This window comes from Pholis gunnellus (assembly GCF_910591455.1).
Source record: "Pholis gunnellus genome assembly, chromosome: 10".
Classification (NCBI taxonomy): Eukaryota; Metazoa; Chordata; class Actinopteri; order Perciformes; family Pholidae; genus Pholis; species Pholis gunnellus.
In genome coordinates this window covers 23,507,183-23,530,370 of record NC_136537.1, presented here as the reverse complement: position 1 = coordinate 23,530,370, position 23,188 = coordinate 23,507,183, and the positions used below count along the sequence as shown (strand labels likewise).

General features: G+C 45.0%; 1 protein-coding gene across 2 annotated transcripts; it reads left to right on the top strand.

Annotated features, from left to right (window-relative positions):
* The first annotated feature begins 82 nt into the window (after positions 1-82).
* On the top strand, positions 83-22,686 carry sec24b (SEC24 homolog B, COPII coat complex component). 2 transcript variants are annotated; one of them, XM_079167605.1, is made up of 24 exons: positions 83-281; positions 895-1,581; positions 1,880-2,026; positions 3,898-4,041; positions 8,356-8,439; positions 8,529-8,692; positions 9,055-9,239; positions 9,345-9,447; positions 10,813-10,939; positions 11,041-11,150; positions 11,798-11,910; positions 12,030-12,148; positions 12,905-12,960; positions 13,088-13,294; positions 13,953-14,076; positions 14,229-14,387; positions 14,476-14,649; positions 15,575-15,685; positions 16,273-16,448; positions 17,712-17,849; positions 18,069-18,173; positions 18,909-19,001; positions 19,616-19,719; positions 21,728-22,686. In XM_079167605.1, exons 1-24 carry the CDS (start codon positions 179-181, stop codon positions 21,837-21,839), a joined length of 3,645 nt encoding a protein of 1,214 aa, XP_079023731.1. In that variant the 5' UTR covers positions 83-178; the 3' UTR covers positions 21,840-22,686. The 2 variants fall into 2 exon arrangements, with proteins under 2 accessions (XP_079023731.1, XP_079023732.1); XM_079167606.1 differs by lacking the exon at positions 3,898-4,041.
* The last annotated feature ends 502 nt before the right edge of the window (positions 22,687-23,188 follow it).

The window sequence follows — 23,188 nt, the reverse complement described above, 5'->3', positions numbered from 1 at the left end:
AAGCTTCAGCTCTCAGCCTAGCGGAGCTGGCCAGAGTCTGCCCGGGTCTTCACCGACCAGCAGCAACCTCTCTGCCGCATCATTCCAGGGGGAGGGGGGGTGTGTTGTGTGTGAAGAAGCCAGCTTTTTGGGACACCCGTGTATCTGTGGGCATAAAGGAGGACGGGAGGACCGAGCGATGTCTTCTTCTGCGCCGGGTTTCACAAACCTGCACAGCTCCGTCAGCTACAGCCAGAACTCATCGACACCGAACGGAGGAGCTGCGCGCGCATACCAGAATGGTACCGCAGGCCGGTTTGAAGGCGATTAGCCAGCTAGCTTAGCGTTAGCATGCTAATAACCCTCTTGGGATGTCAGATAGTTTTGTCTGGCACTGCTGCTGTTATTATTTATTTTTTTGTTACAACTGTTCTCTGGTGTAATCATATTAATCACATTAAATGTAAAATCAAGATGACGTGTAAAGTCTGATGAAATTGAGGATTTTCAGCTAATGTTAACGTTAGCTAGTTTAAGAGCTAACCTGAAACCCCCATAGACACAGCTAGTGTTTTAGCTTGTGAAGCTAACGTACAACGATAGCTATTATAAGTGTTATAAATATACATATATCATTATTTACGCTTTGTATTGTGGCTCTGGTGAACAACCAGTCGATTAAAAGCACACTGATATAATTTGGTTTTTATTGATGGTGGCTGTCAGGGATAACCGGCTATTAACCCTCTGTGCACTGGAGTAACAGCTGCTAATGAAGCTAGCTGTTTGCAGCTAATGATAACCTCTGTTCAGTACTTGTATTTGAGAGCTTTGGTGTAAGGAGAATATACTACTGTACATGTAGTATATGTACACTAAACTAAGTGTACATGACAACCCTCTCCCTCTCTTCAGGTCCAGCACAGACATACCAATCCATGCATCCACCTACAGGCTGCTATGGAGCCCCACCTCAACAACAGAACTACCCCAGTCCTGTTCCCAACAAAGCACCCATCACGAACAGTGCCCACAGTGCTAACTACTACCGGAGCAACCACCATCAGCAGCAGCAGCAGCAGCAGCACCTCTCTCAGCATCATGTAGCAGCCGCCCCATACAGTGCTTCTCCAAGCTCTGCTCCTCCTTCTCAGCCATATGCCACCCTCCCCTCTTCAGCACCACCTCCATCAACTGCCCACTACAACCAACAGCCAGTGCAGCAGCATCCACCACCGTATGCCCCTCCAGGATCCTACTATGGACCGCAGTCATACCACGCTCCCCCAGCACAGCAATCTCACCACCACCACCAGCAGCAGCAGCAGCAGCAGCCCAGTTTGGTGCCTGCACCAGCTGTCGCCCCCGGAGCTCCCGTCTACCCAATCGTTTCGTACCCGTCTGCGCCAGGAAGTAGCCAGTTTGGCACCCTGAGTTCCTCCCAGAGCACCCCCGCGCATGGAGTCATGCCCACCCAGATGGGTGCACCCCTACATCAGTACAGCACCACCCGGCCAGCCTCCACAGCAGCAGTGCAGCCTGGGTACAGCGTGGCTCCTCCCAGTCAGCTGGCGCCGACAGTCAATGGTCAAGGAAGCACAGGTGTGTGTGAGTGTGTGTGGCTGGAAAGAGAAGAGTTTAACGCACTTGGTGTTGCAGAAGCATGCATACTAGCTGTATATCCAGGTGTATGTGTCGCTTAATATAGCTTTTTAAATTAGCTGCAGAACTAAAGTGACTTATACGTTTTCTCACTTAAATAGAGGAGGCCTGGTAGTACTTTAACTGCTGTTTGTAGTTCTTTATTCAGGAGTTTGCGCTTTGTTTACGCAGACCGCCATTCTCCTGTTTCAAATGTCCAACCGTTTCATCTTTGTGTGCACCTTCCTTCGAACCACAGGCCACCAACACTATGACCAAAGCCACCCGGCTGCTCTGAGCTACGACTCCTACGGCGGGGTCATTCACGGCGGTGGTGCCGCCGCAGACCAGCCGGCCTCAGGAACACCCTCCACTTCAGTCCATTCCTCGCCGGGCCACCACCAAGGTAATGAGCATTTACATTTAACTTTTGTTATTGACACAACGGCAGCAATGTTTAGACCCAAGGAAAGTTTCCTCTTGTATGTTCTTAGTGTACTTCATGTACGTATGTTTCTGTATAAACAAAGTTTGAAAGAATACTTTGAATGAGATTGAAGTCTTTTGTAAGATCTGTTGAAATGTTGGCGCCAAAAACGTTTCTAGTTGAGCTCAACATGAAACTGTTTCCTGTTTTTCGTTTCACTGCTTGCAGAAGGAACTCCTCACCAGTGCTTCAGTTTCAGAAGGTGTCCTTGTCGTTGGTATTTTTGGTTGAAATTTGCGTCGACGTGAAAACTTCCAAAATGTTTCTAACCTGCTTTACTTTGGTGTTTGAACAAAAAGTCATTGGAGGAAAAATGACAGCGCTGAAATGTAGTCTTTTCTGGTGCGAACTCTTCCACGAACCTTTAAATATAAATGTTTGAAATCCTGCTCTTTACAGTGCAAGTGTGTGTGTGTGTGTGTGTGTGTGTGTGTGTGTGTGTGTGTGTGTGTGTGTAAATGGTTTACATATTCACAGCTGTGCGTGCTGCAGATTACGTGCGGTACATTTCCAGACACACACACACACACTTTCAAATGTGCAGGTGCGAGTGTTTATACAAATGTGAGGGTTTCAGGTTGGAACTCAGCAGCTGCTGGTTTATGTTGTTTGTCACTCAGACTTTTTCCTCTGTCGGCTAAGCAGGTTAAGACCAAAGGACTCCTGCAGCTGCTGCACCTGCATTTAATCATAATTTGGGTTGCAAAGACCTATTGTCTTTGAAGCTTTAAGGCCCAAACACCACAACATTACTCCAGAATGTTCACTCTCTGTGTGCCTAAATCAGTTCACTCTGTGCCAGGTTTATTTCCCTCCGACAACAAGTTACACAAGAGCAAGTCAAACAAAGGGACACACTTCTCTTATAGGCGCGTGTTAAAACACGCTTTGTTGTTACTAGTATTTCAAGGGCTTAATAATGCTCAATCAAGTGGTGTGGTTTGTTTCAGTAGTCTAATTCGTTAAAGTCCCACATCTGAATCATGCGTTTGACATACCGAGAGATAATCAATGTCTGCTTCACACATAATTCTGTGTGCATGTATGTTTTAACCTTTTTTGTATCGACTTCTCAGGTGGCCTGTAAAATGTTGTTGGTTTCATGTAGACTTGGAGAAAGAGTTGATAGCAACCCGGCTTGCTGCAAAACAAGTTCGCCTTCTTTCATCGCCAGAAAATCCTAAATATCTCGTCCTATTTGTCTGGAGGGTCTGTGACTCCTGTGCATTTAGGCAGAGATCATCCGTACTGGTCTTAAAGGGACAGTGCACCCCAAAATCCAAACTACATATTGTCCTCTTACCTGTAGTTCTATGTAGTTTTGGGTGCCTTCTCTCCAATATGATGGGACTATATGACACTCGGCTTGTGGTGCTCAAAGCGCAGCTGTGACGTTAGCTAGCTGAGGGACGCTAGGTGAGCTCGTTTAGCTACGAGCCTCTCGTCCGTGCGTGAATGCACACTTCCTTCTGTGTGAGAGTGAGACGTCTCTACGGCCGATACCTCCATCACTCTGCAACTCGCATTGGAGGAATTCCACTAGAAGAAAGAGGAAAAATGTGTTTAATTTTGGCGTGAACTGTCCCTTTTAAAGTCAGTTTGTATGACAAGATGGGGAAACCACGAGCTACTTTCAACAGTCAACGGATGAAGTTTGTTCGTTGCTTCAACGCACACTTTAACACACACCAGGTGGAATGAAGCCCCCCCCCACCCTGTCTGCCGTCGGTCACCCAGTCTTGACAGTTTTCTCATGTGCCTCTCCTGCCCCCCCCTCCTCCTTCCAACAGGCATGCAGTATGGATATGTTGCTAATAGTGGAGCTAGCTCTGCCTCTGCCGCCACCTCAGGCCCGGCCGCAGCCCCCTCGTCATCCAGCTCTGAGGATGATGATGATGAGGAGGAGGAGGAGGAGGATGAGGATGAGGAAGCAGGTCTGCTTTAGCTTTTTATCTCCCCCAAAACCCATTCATCACCACTTTCTCCATCCCCATGAACCCACTCGTCTGTGTGCTAAACTAGAGATGCACCGGTTGCAATTTTGCACTGAATTTAGGTGAAGAAGAATCTTATTTCAAGTCTTTTTTTGGTGTGTGTGTGTGTGTGTGTGTGTGTGTGTGTGTGTGTGTGTGTGTGTGTGTGTGTGTGTGTGTGTGTGTGTGTGTGTGTGTGTGTGTGTGTGTGTGTGTGTGTGTGTGTGTGTGTGTGTGTGTCATAAACCCATCATGCACATGTGTGTAAATTGGATATATGATCAGTGGCGGATCAATCGGTGCATCTCTCTCTTAACGTTGCCATGCTCTTTGTTTGAAACTACTCCCATCATTATTTACCGTTGGTCTCCGTTTGACTGCTAGCTCTCTCCTCTTCTGTCTCTTCCGCTCTACGTACCAACGCGCTTCATCAGTGTGCAGCTGATATTTCTCCCCGCTCTCATTCCTGCTGCCTCCCCACAGTTCACCCGGTGCTCCCCCCTCCTCACACCCACATCATCTTTTGAATCTGTGTGTGTACTCTGCTCTCTGTCGCGCCGAGAAACTGAAATTAAGTTTCTCAGAAAGGTGAGAGGTAAGTGTGTTAGCGCTTCGGTTGCTCTTTAAAAGCCTTCTGGTAGTCTCTGCTCGTCTTCATTGTCTCGCTGTCTCTCACTCAGCAGTCTTTGTGATCGTCTGTCTGCAGCGCTCCTCCAATTACCAGCTTCTGAAATATGAGAATTTGCTGCTTTTCTTAATTTGCGTTTTATTGTTCGGGTTTTGGACTGTTGCTGGGGAAGAACAGGTAGCGATTTGAAGGTTTGAGGAAATTGTGATAAACATGTTTCTTTATTTTTCTGACATTTGAAAGACTAATTACTCATTTCATCTGAAGCCCGTCCTGCACCTCACAATCTTGTTACTATATATCTTTTATGCCGTATAACACAGTTCTAATACCAGAAATCATAAAAACGAGAAGAAAAAAACTGAATTTAGCTGAAAACGATAAAGTTAAATTTCTTTGATTTCTTTTGTAAAAGAAATGGAAACAACAATGAAATCTATTTGCATAACATTTCTTCTGAAGTGTTTCCATTATTGGAAACGAGACTCCACATTGTGTACATGTTGCACCGTTTACATTTGTACCACCTCTCCTGTCTGCTTCCTGTAAACACAGCTCAGCTGAAGTCTAACAGAGGTTTGGTCACGTGACCCGAATCCTTCATGGCTTCTCAGATGAACTTAAAGTTTTTTTACAGGATCTGGTTCGTGCAAACTGGTGATTTGGGGTGAAATGTGTATTAAAAGGATTTTGATAAAATATCACTATTTCAAGCTTAGATTTGGTTTCGTGACCTGTTCAAGGACTGTCAGAAATCTGAAAACTCAACAGTTTCTGTTTTTTAAAGAAGGTTAAATAGATAAACTCCCCTGAATAGATTTAAGGGAAAAATAAATGTTTACGTTAATGTCTACATGTAACATCGCTTTAAAATTACTTTACATCACAATTGCATTCGTATGCTTACAATCAATAAGACTGAACTTAAATCTCTCATGTTTTCTGTGTGAAATGAGTATTTTTGACTTGAACAGCGTATTGTGCTGAGCTCAAACTGTCTCATGCACACACACACACACACACACACACACGTGTGTGTTGTGAGAACCACTCCGGTGTCCTGCTGATGACTCTCCCTCAGGAGTTGTGTCATCATCCAGAGTGTAACGCGTGTTTAAATGGAGCCTCTCCCCCTGAGAGAGCTCTGCTGCACAGCTCGCTCTCACTGCGCCTCCTAATAAAAGGAGAAGCTTGTTTTCCCCTCCGGTGATCTCTAATTCTCTCCGGTCTCTCTCAGGTTCTCAGCTGCAACCAAATGCCAGCTGTTGATATGTGGAGGCCGCGATAATACCTCAGAATTGTGATATTAATAACAAGTATACGTTTCCATACGGATCACTTTATGGCATTCAAAATGACATATAAATAATAACCTTGTGTTACATTATGTATTACTCTTCAAATGTGGAAAACAATCATTTAATCAATAATTTACTTTGGTAATTATTGTTTCATGTATTTGGACAGCAGAGTTGTGTAAAATAATAATATAATATGATCATATTATTAGGTTAATGGTACCACTAAATAATACAAAGTTTAGAATATGTAAAATGTTTGATTTACAAACGTAGAATAAAAAGTTAATCAAGAACAAAGAAGAAACGACACTGGTAGGTTACATACATTTTAATTAAACTGTTGGTACACAAATGCATCACTTAAGGCTGAATCTAATGATTATTTAATTAAAATAGAGAGAAAAGTGTCCTAAAGCCAAAGCTATCCTCTTGAAATTGCTCGTTTTATTAGTGAGACTTGTGAGGAACCGACTATGAAGGGAACACGGTGTGAATGGTTACTCTTGTGACACCTGGCTCGCTGCAGCAGGAAGAGGCGTCGGAAGAATCTTTGAGGAGGAGGAAGGCTAAGCTGTCCTCCTCCTCCTCCTCCTCCTTCTCCACAGCAGATAATCCAGCAGTCTGCTGGTCCGATTTAGTCAGAGATAATTGGATCGCGTCCCGTCCAATGAGCCGTGTGCCAGAGAGCTGGCGTGTCTCCTTTAGGCCCACATGGATTAATGGGTTCATTCAAATATTCTACTCTTGTAATCCTTCTTGAAAACCCTATTCGGACATGAGCGGGAGAACAACAACAACAACAGACCACAATGCAGCGCAGCCACGAGACTCCTCTTGTTGTTTTTGTCTTTATGTGATCGGGTGCAGCAGACACACACACACACACACACACACACACACACACACACACACACACACACACACACATACACAGAGCTTTAAACATGCACTGATAAGTCACTGCTCCTCTGTTTCCTGCTCCCCTCTTTCCTCCGTTTTCTTCGGCAATCTGGGAAATGTATGAAGTCGATAACTAAAAGTAAAAACTATGAAGCAAGTTGAGGGAAAGTGCGTAAAGAGTGACAACTCTGTCACACATTTACGGTACGCTGTGGAGTTTTCTTGTTAATGTTTAATACTCACTAAACAAACGTGTTCCTCGTTAAACATTAACATTATATCGTCCTAACTTTTGTTTGAATAGATGCCCTCTGTTTGGGTTTGTTTAATCTGCAGGAGCAGCTTGTTCCTTTAAGGAGAGCCAAGTATGGATGAAAGGAACTTCTTGCTGTTTTACTATAAACACGAGAGGACACGATGTTTGCTCCAGCGCTGCAGTAATGTCCGCTTCCAACCATCAGTCAGTGTGACGTTTTATGAGTTATGTTACACAAGTCTCGCTTGTTTTTGCTCCGTCTTTAACGATAATCTAACTTGCTTTAGTTCTCCTGGTCCGGTATGTTGTCCAGAGAGGAGCACTGAGCATGTGTCTGATAACATTCTGCGCTACAATACCTGCATTTAGTTTTTAAGCTTTTTTGGGAAAGTCCACTGCAGGCAACTTAGGCTGTGTTGCACCAACAAGGATTACATTTTTAGCTTAAAATCCGGTTGCACCCAAACTTGAAAACGAGCTTAAAACGAAGAAAGAATGAATTTTAAACGTCAGTTTTACTCTAAACGTAGATTCAGTTTTATTCTGTCGCACCAACATTTATAACTCCAGTTTAAGATGAGGTCCAGTATCACCTGTGAAGGGAAAGTTGGGGTGTTTTGCAATCGGACTGTGTGATCTGCTGTGGACGAGGCAGCGACACGTATTTAAGATGAGAATCGTCACACAGTGTTCGTTCTGTCGCCATCTCATCATCTTTGTAATCTATTGTCATGTTTCTGTCCTCCGTATTCTTCCTCCGCTCTCTCCTTGTGATTCCGTCCTCAGCGGCGCTCGTTCCAGACTTAAGTGCATCTTTTCATCTCGTTCACTCATCAGTCGGAGGCCTGAGGAGTCCAAACACAGCACGCTTCATGGCCAAACTGAGAAATAACTACTTTTCATTCCCTTTAATGTTTCCGTTTCTCTCTCTCTCTCTCTTCTTGTTTCATTCTTATTCTCTTTTTGACCCTCCAGCCTTCGTTGTTATTGACTTAAAGTTGTTGTCTCACCGTTTTATCTTTCAACTCTTTTTCGTTTTTGCTCTTTTGCCTTTTTTTTAGTTCTTTCTTCTGTCGTGTTATTCCCAAAGCTCCTTGTTTATCTTATATTAATTCAATTCTTTACTCCTCCGGTCGTCTCAAGCGCTTCAGTCTTTAATTCCCTCTTGTGTTCCACTCTTTCTCTCTCAGGTGGTGACACTTCCTCCTCCAGCACTGGCAGTGCCTCTCCGGTGCCCAACAGCTACGATAACCTGGAAGGGGGCAGCTATGCAGGTATCACACATCTGAATAATAGACACACACACACAATATATCTCCAAAATGTCGTAATCCTGTTACAACAGGAACTCTCTCTTGTCCAGATTCCATGCCGCCCTCCGACCACATGACCAACCAGGCCGCTCCCTACGCTGGCTACGGTTACCCCGGCATGCAGCCGGCCTACCACCAGGGACCGGCCGCCCTCCCCGACTCGACCCCGTCTCACGACCCGTACGGCCAGCCCAGCTACCAGCAGTACTCCCAGGTACACATGTCCAATAGATGCTGAGAAGTGTTTTCTGTTTACCAGACTGGTTTCAGACCAGGTCCTAGATGTTTAAGTGATTCAGAGGTCTGTCGTTGCTTCTGTGAACATCTGTTTCCTCCACAGCCTTCATGGGCCGGACTTAAGTTTGAGTCAAAGAGATGGAAAGTCAGCTTTATCTTTTAGCTTCTGATGATAAAGTTTGTACACTTGCCTCGACACGTATTAAAGTTTGGCTACAATTTAGGCTTCTTGCACCAGCTGTTGTGTCCTTGCTGTATTGACTCACCAGTCCTGATTAATCACAGGAGTTTAACTGAGTTATGTCTCCCTCCCTCCCTCCCTCCCTCACTCCTCTGCAGCCATTCCCAAACATGTCCCAGCTGTCTGCGGCCCTGGGGGGGCTGAGCGGGGTGCCGGAGCTGGAGGTGGAGGCCCTGAGGCCGGTCAACCTGGTGCAGGAGAGGAACCTGCTGCCCCCGAGGCCCCTCGGAGCCCCGGAACCCAACCTCAGCCCCGACCTCAAGAAGGTCAACTGTTGTCCTCAGTAAGTGAAGTGAAGGGGCTCTAACTATTGGTATTTCATATCTGAGACTCTCACTCTGTGATCATCTAATCTGTGTGTTTGTTATCTGACGTGTTTTCTCTTCAGGTCCTTCAGGTGCACCCTGACCAGCATCCCTCAGACCCAGGCTCTACTCAACAAGGCCAGGCTCCCTCTGGGCCTCCTCCTCCACCCCTTCAGAGACTTACAGGTATGATCTGATGTCTGAGCCCCCCAAACAACTCAATAAACACCGGAGTATCCCGTGTATGATGTTCACCACATGGTTTACACGGTTTTCTAAACAAACAGCTGGAGTTTTATTTTGTGCAGAAAAGCATTTTACCCTGAAGGAGGGACTCCTACTCGCCCTCCATTATTACTTAAATGGTATTTAACTAAGAAAACTGTAAAAACCTATAAATGTATATAACATGAACAACGCACAACCCTGTGTTTACAGTCCAACTGTTTATTTTTTGTCATCTACACACATTCTACTAAACTTTCACTTTTCACCGTTAATTTAAACTAAACGTCTAAAGATAAATCGACATGTAATACATAATAATTAACTGATTTTCAACATCAAATGCTCAGTTAGGTCTTAAAGTCGGTTGCTAACAACCTCTTGTGACTACTGGAGCGGTTAGTAGCCTGTTGTAGCCCTTTGAGACGAGCAGCTGCGGTGACAGCGGGACAGGCAGGAGGAGGAGGAGGAGGAGGAGGATGAGGAGGTGCAGGAAGATAGGTGAGTGTATTTATAGGGGTGTTAGTCGATGTGCTGTCTGAGGGCATGAAGTGACGGAGAACAGGGACGTGAGACACAAGTTGTGGCTGGAAACGTTGTTCACTCGAGCAGCAAAAGTTGTGAGTGTGTCAAATGTATTTTAAGTCCATTTACAAGAGACTCGCTGGATAAAATGTGCTTTTAGCCTCGATTTACATTCAGACAGTAAAGCAGATTAACAGCCCTGAAGCTGGCCGAGAGCATCCTCAGTCTCCTGTGGACTTCTGCGTCTCTTTTGGCAGCAGCTGAAGTAAACGTTCACACTCTGCAACAGCAGCTGCTGCTGCGTTCAGAGTAGACGATGCAGGTTTCACACTCCCTTCACGCTGTGATCATTTGTGTTTTGAATTATAAAAACAGACATTGGTTCACCTCTAAATCCTGCAACCGCTGATTATTTATGAAAAGTAGAAATGTCTGTGAATATGCTATTTGCTTTAGCTCCAAAACAAAATGCGCTTTGCTTACTAGCACTTCATAACCTGTGCTAGACGACCTCACTCTGCTCGGTGTGCAATAAATGGCCCGTTCTGAGGAGGAGAAAACGCTGCCACATGAGAAGGAAAAGTCCTTGAGAAGACATTCATGGAAACAGAAGAGGCAAACAAAGACGACAGTTCTAAAGATTCCACAGAAACAAAGCTCCTCTTCAGTCGAGGAATGTTTAGGAAAGGTCACGATTGAGGCTTCAGTTGAAAAGAAGCACAAAATGTAACATGTTCAGCTCACAAGACGCGTGTACTTTCCCAGTATTCACTCTTTATTTACTCCTCTCTCGCTCTGCAGCAGCTGCCGGTGATCACGTCCAACACGATCGTGCGCTGTCGCTCCTGTCGCACCTACATCAACCCGTTTGTCACCTTCCTCGACCAGCGCAGGTGGAAGTGCAACCTCTGCTATCGGGTCAATGACGGTACGAGTGCAGCCATGAGGAAGTCGTTACTGTGCCCAGTCGTGTAATTGTTCTGTGTCAAACCTCCTCTCTCTCTCTCTCTTTTCTTTCTTCTCCTTCAGTTCCAGATGAGTTTATGTACAATCCGGTCAGCCGGTCGTATGGCGAGCCCCATAAGAGACCAGAGGTCCAAAACGCCACCGTGGAGTTCATCGCCTCCTCAGACTACATGGTGAGCCAACGGTCCTTTTCCAACAAATACATACTTTAACCGAGAGGTATCGATGTGTCTGCCGGCACCAGAAGACCTCTTGAGGTCTAAACTCTAAACTTGTGCACAGAAATAGAGAGATTCACAACATAATAAATCACCAAACGCACATTTATGACGTTTCTTTTAGGAAATCTTATCCCAATAATGTGTAACTTTAATATCTCTTTGAGGGAATCTGTCGGTATCCGTTGGCCCTTGCGCATACTAAGGCCCGCCTCCAGGAAGAAGAAAACGTGTGTAATACCAACCGTCTTTGTGTCAAGATGGAGCTCCCACATATTGTTTATTTGTCACGTTACTGTGTGAGGTGTGAAGTGCACTGGAATGATATAACGTTAGTTTCTAAAGAGGTTAGATGAAGCTGCTTACATGTAGAGGAAACTCTGTGAGACGTCTCTTCTTTCCCGATGCTTCCTGCAGCTCTTTAGTTGTGAATGTTCATGTGATGTGATTGTTTGTCCACTAGAGGGCAGTCTTGTCTCTGTGCGACAACATCTGGAGGCAGAGGTGTTTCTGCTTTCGTTTAAAAGAGACGAACTCTAAATAAGACGTGTAACAATAAACCCGTCTCATCCCCGCTAATGGTGTGGTTCTTGTGTGTTCAGCTGCGGCCCCCTCAGCCAGCGGCCTACCTGTTTGTTCTCGACGTGTCTCACAATGCCGTGGAAGCAGGTTACCTTAAGTACTTCTGTGAATCACTTATGGACAACCTGGACAAGTGAGTGCCGTCGATGATACAATGCACATAAATGTGGCCGCTTCGTGTCCTTAGTTTGCTTAATGATAGCAGTAAAACACGAGACATTTGAATTGTTAACCGCACGTTCTGTGCTTCAGGCTGCCGGGGGATACTCGCACCAGGGTGGGCTTCCTCACCTTCGACAACACCATCCACTTCTACAACCTCCAGGAGGGACTGTCCCAGCCGCAGATGCTGGTGGTGTCGGACATAGACGGTGCGTCTGCACGCTCTGTTTTTAACCTCTAATAGTTTAGTCTAAAATACAGCATTATTAAATAACTATTTATTATTGAATAAACAAGGTTTGTAAGACCAGTAGTCAAGTGTAACGAGAGTCAACATTTCAGTGATGCACATTTTTAAATCTGATCTTTATTTTAGTATGAAAGTCTTTTTTTTTCTTCTTAGATTTCATTTTAAAGATAATTTGGATGTATGTTAGCACAGTAGGGCCATTGTTGGTTAAATAAAAACTATATTTACCAATATAAATGACAGAGAAAGCACCACTACATTGTGAGGGGAATGTCTTTACTCTTTGATGTTTTGGTTGCTGGAGAGAAACAATACATCCTGATAACGATCGATGCTTCTGATTTAACGATATCTACGACTTCATGCACGCTCGAAATCAAGCATTCCTACTGTATCAGTTTAGAGATGTACGGTGTGTTTTTACAGCACCTGAAGTGTTCACAGTCTCAGGGAATTTGAGTTTTGTTGTCGTAAATGTACGACTTTAATCTTGATTTTTGTGATCTTGAAATGTTATCTCCTCTCCTCTGGCTCGGGAATATATTTGTACCTACATTAGCCCAAATATATTTAATATAAAAGATGAATTTACAAATTTGAAGCAAGACGCTTTCCAAGTCTTTGAAATAATGTTAAAAAACTGATTTGCGTTAATGTAATGCTTAATGTCGTATTAAAAAATCACTATGAATCTTGTCTGTTTTGTTTTTTTCAGACATCTTCATACCGTCTCATGACAGTCTGATGGTGAACCTGAAGGAAAGCAAAGAGGTTCAGACTTCACTTCTTTTGTGCACATAAATAGCTCCAACAACAGTCTTCTCTTCCCGTTGTCTCATTATTTCCTCTCTCTCTCTCTCGCTCTCTCTCTCTCTCTCTATTGTACTTCTTCCTCCAGCTGGTGAAGGACCTGCTGACGTCTCTGCCGGGCATGTTCAGCGAGAGCAAGGAGACCCACAGCGCGCTCGGCCCGGCGTTGCAAGCCGCCTTCAAGCTCATGTCGCCCACCGGGGGCCGCGTCAGCGTGTTTCAGACCCAGCTGCCGACGCTGGGGGCCGGGTCGCTGACGTCGAGGGAAGACCCCAACCAGCGCTCGAGCACTAAGGTACGAAAGAGACGGCGGCTATGGGTTTGTGAGGACTTCTCTTTTCTTTTTTCATGTGCGGATCTTAAAGTTTAAGATTCTGTTGATGTGTTTTTATGAAACGAGACCTCTAAATAGTGGTGGCGCTGCGTTCCCCGTGATTTATGAAGCCTAAACCAAACTATGTGACCGATGAAATATAGCAAGAAGACGACCCCCCCCCCCCCCCCCCCTTACTGTGTGGATTCATACTCGTCCTCCTGGCATTCTCAGTGCTGCTGTGTTCAATTTATATTCCTGCCACAACTCACTTTAATTACCAGCCACAGCGTCACCATCTCAGTTTGGAGATGGATCGCTCATTGAGGATCACGCTGAGCTACAATCTGTGTTCCCGTCGTGATTTATTGATCGTCATCATCTGTGTCTGATCTGAATGAACTGCCAAGAAGTTACAGCAATAGTGAACTAAGAACAGATGTGCTTTCTTTCTCAGGAAAAGGGATTTTATGTTAGTTTCCTAAAATATAATCTCCATATAATACATATAATAAATCATTCAGTGGACAAAAGTGTGTCTGATAGAACGGGAGGCTTTGGTGGTGATTTCTTCCTCTACAGAGCAGGCGACAGAACGAGAGCGTTTCTTGTTGTAATCGGTCGTGTCTTTGTTCTCCAGGGAGTGCAGCACCTCGGCCCAGCCACGGACTTCTATAAGAAACTGGCCCTGGACTGCTCGGGGCAACAGATTGCGGTGGATCTGTTCCTGCTCAGCTCCCAGTACACGGACCTCGCTTCGCTCTGTAAGAACACTCGTCAACATTTCAACTTCTAATGTCGCCCCTCTTTAGCCTCAAAGGGGCCGTTTGTCTGGGACAGATTCACCGCAGATTATTAGTTTCTATCACGCTCACAATGAGTATTACGTTAATACTTCACCTCTCCTCTTCTTCAGCGTGTATCTCCAAGTATTCGGCAGGCAGCATCTTTTACTACCCCTCCTTCCATTACATCCACAACCCGGCTAAGCTGGAGAAGTTCCAGAAAGATCTGGAGCGCTACCTCAGCAGGAAGATCGGCTTCGAGGCGGTGATGAGAATACGATGCACTAAAGGTAAACCGGCTCCGCGGAGTCAGACGCACGCAGACGCTCTGTTTTCAAGTGTCTTCTCTACAAGTGTCTTTCTCCACACCGCCCTCAGGTTTATCCATCCACACATTCCACGGTAACTTCTTTGTGCGCTCCACCGACCTGCTGTCCCTGGCCAACGTGAACCCGGACTCTGCCTTCGCTGTCCAGATGTCGATCGAAGACTCTCTGGCAGACTCGTCTCTGGCCTGCTTCCAGGCTGCTCTGCTCTACACCTCCAGTAAAGGTGCACAAACTCTCTCTCACACACACACACACACCCACACATTCACGCATGCAGTCTATCCCTGAACTGTTGGGGAGTATTTCCTGCATGGGCTGATGTGTGAATGGGACGAGAGATCGATATTCAAGGGAATCTGTACCGCCAAATTTCCCACCTCCAAGACGTCATAGCATTTCAGGGAAAATGCCAAAAGACGCTTTCACGTGGAGCGAGAGAACCAATCAAAAGACTCCGCTGATGACTTGTTGAATATTAAATACATTAGAAGAACATTGACACTGGACAAAAACAGCTCCTCGCCCGCCATGTTCCTGAAAAACAATAAGAGAATCGCCTCATCGATATAGAAACGTTGCTGCCACGTTTGTGCCGAATTGTAGCTGTCAAGATCTGCTAGTAAACAAATACAATGTGTGCATCGATTGATGCAGACTTATCTACAAAAACGTTCTTAATTCTGAACCAATTTGATTGAAATTTGGTTAAATGTGAGAAATGAATGCAGATACAGCAGCGACCGAGTGCACACTTACATCCCATCTTCATCTTCTTCTTCTTCTGTTGGGTTTTATGACGGTTGGCATCAGTAAGTGTTGCATTACCGCCATCTGGACCGCCCCCTGCCCCGTCTATTCTGGCATTACCATGTGTGAAAAGGCGCCAGACGGAAATGTTCCTGTATGTAGTGCCGTGGTGAATAGTGAAAATCCCGAGCTGTGCCTGAAAAGTCATCACAGTCATTTATTGGGACTTATGTGTGAGCTCTGTGTGGGTCACTGTTTACTACTAAATACTGACTCAATACTTTTTAGTAAGACCTTTTAAAGCTTCACCTGCTCCAGCAGCAGCAGCTTGTTGTGCTGTTGATGATGATAAATACAAATATTATTTCTGTATCTGATGATTCATCCGTCTGTCGCTGTAGGAAAAAGGAGAATCCGGGTCCATACTCTGTGTCTGCCGGTGGTCAACCAGCTGAGCGACGTGTACGCCGGAGCTGACGTTCAGGCCATCACGTGTCTGCTCGCCGACATGGGTGAGTCTGTCGCATAGGACTACAAATCATCCAGTAAAAGACTACAAAACCCACAGTCAGCAGGGCAGTACGGTGGTTGCTGCCCGGCTGAACCATATCAGCTGATATCGTGCCGTATGTAGCAAACAGACAATGAGTGCTTTTCATTTTTCAAGTTGTCTCCTTGCTTCCCTCACTCGTGCCTCTTCCTCGTGTCTTAGCTCCTCCCACTGAGGATGAGGAGAGAGGACGCAAGGAAGCATTAGTTGGCATAATTGAAAGCACTGAGGTGTACACAGAGGAACAGAGCTTAAGTTATGTTACCAAGAAGACAGACAGAACAATTAAGTTAAGTTCTGAGAAGATGGAAAACACGATTTATACATTTATGTTGAAAAACAACGTTTTACTGTCTTCATTTCCTGCACCCTCTCCTCCAAAGCTCCTGACCTCTCAAGACATCTCAATGTGTTAACAAACATTACAGGGAGAAATGGAAACGATAGAGAATCAGTAGAGTAGAACATTTGTCTTTGCTTAAGAACATGTCCTCAACATGAGCTGCAGGCATCAGAACTGCACTAACGTGTCTCACTCGTGCGTTTCAGCCATCGACCGGTCGATAACGTCCAGCCTGTCAGACGCTCGCGACGCTCTGACGAATGCGGTGGTGGATCTGGTGAACGCCTACAAGAGCAACGTGTCCAACCTGCAGCAGACCGGCTTCGTCCTCCCGGCCTCCATGCGCCTCTTCCCCATTTACATCCTCTCTCTGCTCAAACAGGTGCGTCTGTCTGCACAATAAAACGCTCGTCGCCATTGGTTTATTACAGGCTGTAGACGCACATGTGAAACTGTCACGCATTCCACGTTAACACCCAATCATCCACCTCCACGTCAGGGTTACACATCCTAAAGTATGACCTGCTTTTACATCATCACTACCCTCCTTCTAGAGACACACACACACACACAGTTTACAGTCATACGGTCTTCCAATATGTTCAATGACTGTATTCATCCACCCAGGACTTGTTCATTCATACATCCAGGGTGTGTCCACTTACAGACTCATTCTCACACTCTGCATCATCTGAGACCAACACTCCTAAAGGTCTGACTACAGTGTACACTCTGAACATCGTAAACACAGTTCCCACTGTTTAACCACCGTTCACTGTCACCGTTAAATCCACCTTCATTACAATGTAAAGATATTCAGATGGTATTTGTAGGTTCTTAAAAGGATAGTAGTGATGTTTTGAAGTGTGGTAGTATGAGGTGCTCCTCCGTAGTCGGTGTATTGCTACTGTAGATGGAGTTTGGAGAACCAGCAATAGAGTGCTTTGGACGTATTTAAGACAACTAAAGGAATCCGTTGAAGTGAACTCTATATTTAGAATACTTTCAACACTTTACCTTTCGTCCGACAGCCCTTTACGAAGGGGAACAGAAGCCTTTGTGTTCGTTTGTGCTCTCTTCAAAGCCACATTCTCCTTTGACAAAAACAGTAATTTAACCTTCTGTCTTTAGTGTTTTAAAGGTTTAGTCCAAAGTCACAAAATGACACAAAAACACTAACCGTTCGAGGCAGCACTAGACCAGAAACTCCTGTATTCTGTGAGCTACAATTACTGTTTTTGTCAAAGGAGTCTTGTGACTTTGCAGAGAGCATAGATGAAGACAACGTCTTCTGTTCCACGTCGGAAAAAAGGGCTGTCGGTAAATATTCTAAATACAGCGTACACTCAAACTAATGTGTCTGAAATACGTCTACAGCAGTAGAGTCCTTTTTTAATGTAGTTAATACACCGACTGAGTGCCTCGTGCAACCCCACTTCTAAACATCTGAACTATCCCTTTAAGCAGTCTCATCAAAACTCTGTCTTTAGCAGATTATAACCTGCAGTATCAGTAACTGAGGCAGCTTCAGACTATGAAGTGACTATGAAGCCACATCGGGCTTGAAAACAGGAAATGGGAAAAATCTAAATAAATGAAACGAGGATTAACACGCTCACTTAAAAAGATATGCATTTCTTTCCAGAAAGCCTTGCGGACGGGCACCAGCACGCGGCTGGACGAGCGGGTCTTCGCCATGTGCGAGTTCAAGACGCAGCCGCTGCAGCAGCTGATGCGGATGTTTCATCCTGACCTGTACCGGCTGGACAACATGTCTGACCAGGTAGGACTCGGACCAGAGCTGACGAGTCACTTTAGCGATCCAACGTGTGGGAGTGAAGCCCTGAAATAATTAGTGGGGATTCCTTATTATTTAGATACATTTAAAACTTACTTACAGATGTACTTAAATTATTATATCTTAGTGCCTTTTGGAGCTGTGAGTGTGAACTTTTGAGTGTCCTCTAACTAATCCATTGCACTGTGTGCGTCTCGCCTGCAGGGGGCGCTCCGTCTGAACGACACCGTGGTTCCTCAGCCTCATCTGCTCCACCTGTCTGCTGACCGAGTGAGCAGAGACGGAGCTTTCCTCATGGACTGTGGCAACGTGAGCCTTCAGTATTTATTCATTAACGCTCTCTGAAGCTCTTCAAGATGTTTATTTCTCCTCACTGTTGTTATTGCTCCTCTTGTCGACTTGTCTCGTTTCCTTTCAGAAGTCTAGATAGTTGTAAACCTCTGGAATCATTTCAGGGAAAATAAAAGACAAGTGCGATGTTATTTTGGCCTTAAAGGTTAAGTGATGGCTCGGCCCTTTATGGACGTTTTATTATGTCATCGTGAAAAGTTAACAGCAGCAGCAGCAGCGCTATATCATCTGATTTAAACCCTGACAAAAAGATACATGCAGAGACTAAACTTAATCATTTGAACATTGGTGCATAAAAAACATCACTTCATGTTGAAGGGAAACCACAAAACGACCGTTTGTATATCAGTTACTCTCCGCGTGGTACCTTCAATCCTCTCATGCCGTCACATCCTGATGGATTTAAGTAAATGGAGGCCACGTTTAACGACAGCTAAGCTATTATAAAACATCCGTTTACAAACTCTCATGCAACTTGTGTTGTATAATCCAAGTCTCATTCATCCAGTCGTATTCTCAGCTTCTCAAAGGCTTATTAATTAATTCACAGTCAACGTCTTACTGTGAGCGATTCGTCCTGCGTGTATTTCCTTCCGTGTTTAACATTTAACTTTTTCAGGGGATTTAATCTGTGTGTGTGTGTGTGTCAGGACGATGAGACGCTCTTCACTGATTCTCTGTTTCTGTCCGCAGGTGTTTTATTTGTGGATCGGCAAAAGCTGCGACGACCTGTTCATCCGAGATGCTCTGGGCTGCCCGAGCTTCGCTTCAATACCCGCCAACATGGTCAGTGAGACTCTTAAACTGTGTACAGGCAGCCGTCATTTCAAAGCGTGGGTTACAGATGATGCTTTTATTTTATACCCAGGAGATTTCCCCCCGCCTCCGAACATGTCAAAGAATAACTATGATGAGAGAAACGGTGGGATTGTTTTGCACGCCGCCGCCCAGTTTCTGCACGAGTGATGCAACGCAGCGTTGCACACATTTCCCCTGAACATGAGTCACAGATTTGCTCCACAATAACAACGTTTCTCTCCGTGTTGTTGAAAAGAAAACAACTCGTGCAGCACAACACATTTGCTGTCGTAGCTTTTTAGTTTTAACCGTGCAGCTAACTAGAAAGCTCTGTCATCACCGCGCCGTGGGCGCGATGGTGACATCCAGAACCAAACGGCAACCCTCAGCACTTGTTTATGCTGCTTGTTGTATTTGTTTGGCCATCCACGAGCCCCGCGTGTTAAACCACAGGCATATTCCTGTTCGCCCCTGTTGTGTAGCCGAGACGACCGCGTGAGTTATCTGTTTCTAATCTGAGACGCGCAGCCGCGAAAACAATGCAGCTGATGTTTTTGTGTTCCGCCTCTTTTTCTCTCTCTCTCTCTCTCTCTGGATCCCAGAGTCACATTCCTGAGCTGGAGACGACTCTGTCTGAGAGAGTGCGAGCGTTCCTCGACTGGCTGCAGGACAACCGAGCGTTCGGCTCCACGATACACGTCCTCAAGTAAGCGCCGCCGCACATCTGGATCAACATCTGACTTCTGCTCGCACATCTTCTCACATCCAGATGCTGGATTTTCAGACAGTCTGAGAGGCCTTTTCTTCTTCTTTTTGTTTACTTTATTTTTACGTTTTAAATTACCGCAAAAGCAAAAAAAATGAGTCTCACTTCCTCTTCCCACCAACGGTACCAGCTGCCAAACATTTGGAGTGTCCGGCCTCAGATCACAAAGTGGTTTGTGGTAATATAGAAGATATTCAGCTGAAAGGACGACCGTTTTAAAAGTTGTGTCTTCTGAGTGAAGGGCTGAGATGAGGAAATATGAAGCACCTTCAGGTTGTTTGTTTTTAGAGCTCTGAAGCAGCCGAACAATCCTCGCGTTGTTCTTCGCTCCACTCAAAATGTTTTACACTAAATATATATTGAGGTCAGAGGTCATGATCCTCCTGTGCTGGCGTCTCTTGGGCAGTAAGGCTTTAAGCCTGTGACATGAGCTGGCTTTGGATCTGTTCCACCCCGATGAAGGTTTCTCCCGGCGGTAAGCTGGTATTCTCCACAGCCGTAGGGGGCAATGTAGCGAACAACCGGCGTCTACAGCGTCGTTTCAGCCCTTCTGCGTTCAACTAGTTAGAAAATCTCAAATGTGCTCGAACATGAGACCCCTCACGGATGCGTCCAGCATCAATCATTCGTTAGGCTGGAGACTGGTGCTGAAATGATTAGTCAATAAATACAAGAAAATCAATTATTGGTTAAAGTCATTTCATCTTTTCTCTCTTTTTAAATGAGTGCAAATTGAATATTTGAGTTGGGACGATTTGTCAAACAAAACAAGCTATTTTAAAGACGGTACTTTCTTGCTCTGGGGAACTCTCACATGTTTCCTTATTTCTGTTCTATTTTAGTTCAACTATTCATCACAAATAGTCAACAGGAGTTTTTATCTTGAGGCTCTTTGCTGGAATCGAACTGGAGACGTTGCAGTTTATAGTTCATGTGCTTTGCCAGCATGAATCCCCGACCGATGAATCTGCATGAAACCATGAAGCAGTTTCAGCCGGACTTCAGCGAGTCCCTGAGTCGATCTGTCAGAGAGAAACAGCTGACGGCGGCGTGGACGACGTCGTCGTTGTCAGCGTTCTGAAACATTTCCAGCAGTTTGCTCTCGACAGAAACTGGGTGTGACCAGTTGTGTTTAGCTGGAATCATCCTCCCGGCAGCCATCGCTCTGAGGTCAAACAAACGAACATAGTGAGCAGTGAGGTCATTGATTGACAGCGGTGGTCAGGTCTTCCAGAGGGAGTTTCCTCTCTCGCTCCTCTGTGGCACCACATGTTGTTGTTGTTGTTGTTGTTGTTGTTGTTGTTGTGAGGGCTGATGTCAGTGCAACAAGACGGAGGATGTTTGCATCACTCTGACAGATGAGAAATACATGTGATGAGCTGGATGAGATTTCATGAGATAGTTACATTCTAACGGAAACAAGAAGTTTGCCTCCAATAACAGTAATGAATAAAATAACAGTAATATGTAGAAGCCTTGAGTGTGAACCTAAAAGGCCTTATTATCAGTTTTGTGGTGTTTTTAAAGCTCTTTTTAGGATTTTATCATTTAAATCCACGGATTGTCTAGTTATTTTGCCAATAAAATGAAAGAAAAAAGTGACAAAAGCCCTTTTATTATTTCCTGCAGCCCAAGTTCTGTGTTCAGATGTCTCGTTTTATCCGACAAACGGTCTAAAAAACCCCAAAGATGTTCAGTTTACCGTCATAAATCACAAAGAAAAGCATCGAATCTTCACATTAGCAGCGATGGAAACGGTGAATATTTGGCACAGTCGCTTGAAAAATGAATGGAGCAGAAAGTATTGGCTTTAAATTTCTGGTCAGTTTGTGCTTTTCCTCCTGATTTAAATCAACATTTTATTAAAAGTGTCAAAATATAGAAAGTTACAAACAAAGTGCCACATGTCCCTCTAACCCCCCCCCCGTCTCTCCTCTGTCTCCCTCAGGGACGATGCTTCGTCTAAAGCTACTTTCTTCCAGCATATGATCGAGGATCGGTCCGAGTCGGCTTTCTCCTACAGTGAATTCCTGGAGCACATTCAGCAGCAGATGTCCTAGTTCGGCTCCCGTCACACGCAGAGAAGAAACTGTGGCCGCTAGAATCCTCAAAACCAGAGCAAAGATTTTGGGATTCCGGCCTCGTAGAGGGCAAAAAAACTAGCGTTAGAAACGATGGAACACCCATCGCTCCTTCAGACCAGTTTTAGCGAGGCGGGTTAGCTCCCGGTCCTCCCCAACAGTCTCATTTAACAGATCCGCCCCCCGTTCACCGGTCAGTCGGGATGTGACCGTTGGAAAGGGGAGGAGGGTGATAGATGTAGAAAAGAATAAATAAATGGAGGATTTGGGCCCCCCCCCCCCCCCGTTTAGCTTCTCGTCAAACGCTTCGCTCCTGAGGATAAAAGGGGAAAGTCGAGCCAAGAAGATGCCGCCTCAACACGTCTTTAGTTCGATTTGTTTTCGTGAGCCTCACATGTAGCTAGTGCTGTCTTTTTTTGTTTTTATTTGTTATTCTTTTATAATTTATTCCCCTCCTCACCTCCCTCAGTTTAATTTTGTTTTGTAATACACTGGAGAACAGGAACGAGCGTTCCTTCTGTTGTTTTTCCGGCATGAAATACGAAACGCATGTCACCGTTTTGTTCGCTGCTATAGTCTGAGCGCAGACGACCACCGTGTGTCCGCGTAGCGGGAATATGATGCGACAGTGGCTGGATGTTTGAACCCCTCCTATTGGCTCTCCTCCGCTCTCCTCCGCCGTGTGGTCCAGATCAAACTCTCCGTATACTGTCAACTACTTTACGTTTTGTTTTATTTTTCCCCCCAGGCGCTAACTGAAGTTGCTATCCACTTTGTAACTATTGAAAAAGAATCTTTTATGTGCGATAATTTATGAACCAGCTTATTAAATAAAAAACAAAAACAGAGAGCTTGTTTCATGTCATGTTGCCTTCAGTGACATTAGAAATAACCAGTGATTTATGTGTTTATCTCCATGCGCAAACCTTTCTGTGGCCTTTTATCTTTTGAAGGGTTGGTGGTTCTCGGGCATCATGTGACTTTTCAGGACTTTGACTAATGGCCGTTATGATTAACCACGTTTACATCATCCGTCACTCCCTCCACGTTACATCTCAGTGGATCTCATGACTCCTCCGCACATGTTCTAGAGACCAGGGAGGACATTTGACTACATAAAGCACAGGTATTTAAAGAGTTTGACTTATCAGAATAACTGGAAATACAGACCGGCTTCTTCTATCTATGAAGATATATTAGTGATGTAAACAAACTGTAATTAGGGCTGTAGCGACTTCATTCCTTTCACATTAACAATCAAATGCAGCTCAGCTATTTATGCCTTACGTTTGTTTATGTTTATTCATCGTGTTCTCTCTGCACGGTGT

Bases quoted from the DNA above. Each gene is read 5' to 3' on its own strand.
- sec24b (XM_079167605.1), top strand. From the start codon at position 179: ATGTCTTCTTCTGCGCCGGGTTTCACAAACCTGCACAGCTCCGTCAGC. The intron at 9,448-10,812 runs GTATGATCTGAT...CTCGCTCTGCAG, and splicing joins ACCCCTTCAGAGACTTACAG to CAGCTGCCGGTGATCACGTC. The intron at 11,911-12,029 runs GTGAGTGCCGTC...TCTGTGCTTCAG, and splicing joins CTTATGGACAACCTGGACAA to GCTGCCGGGGGATACTCGCA.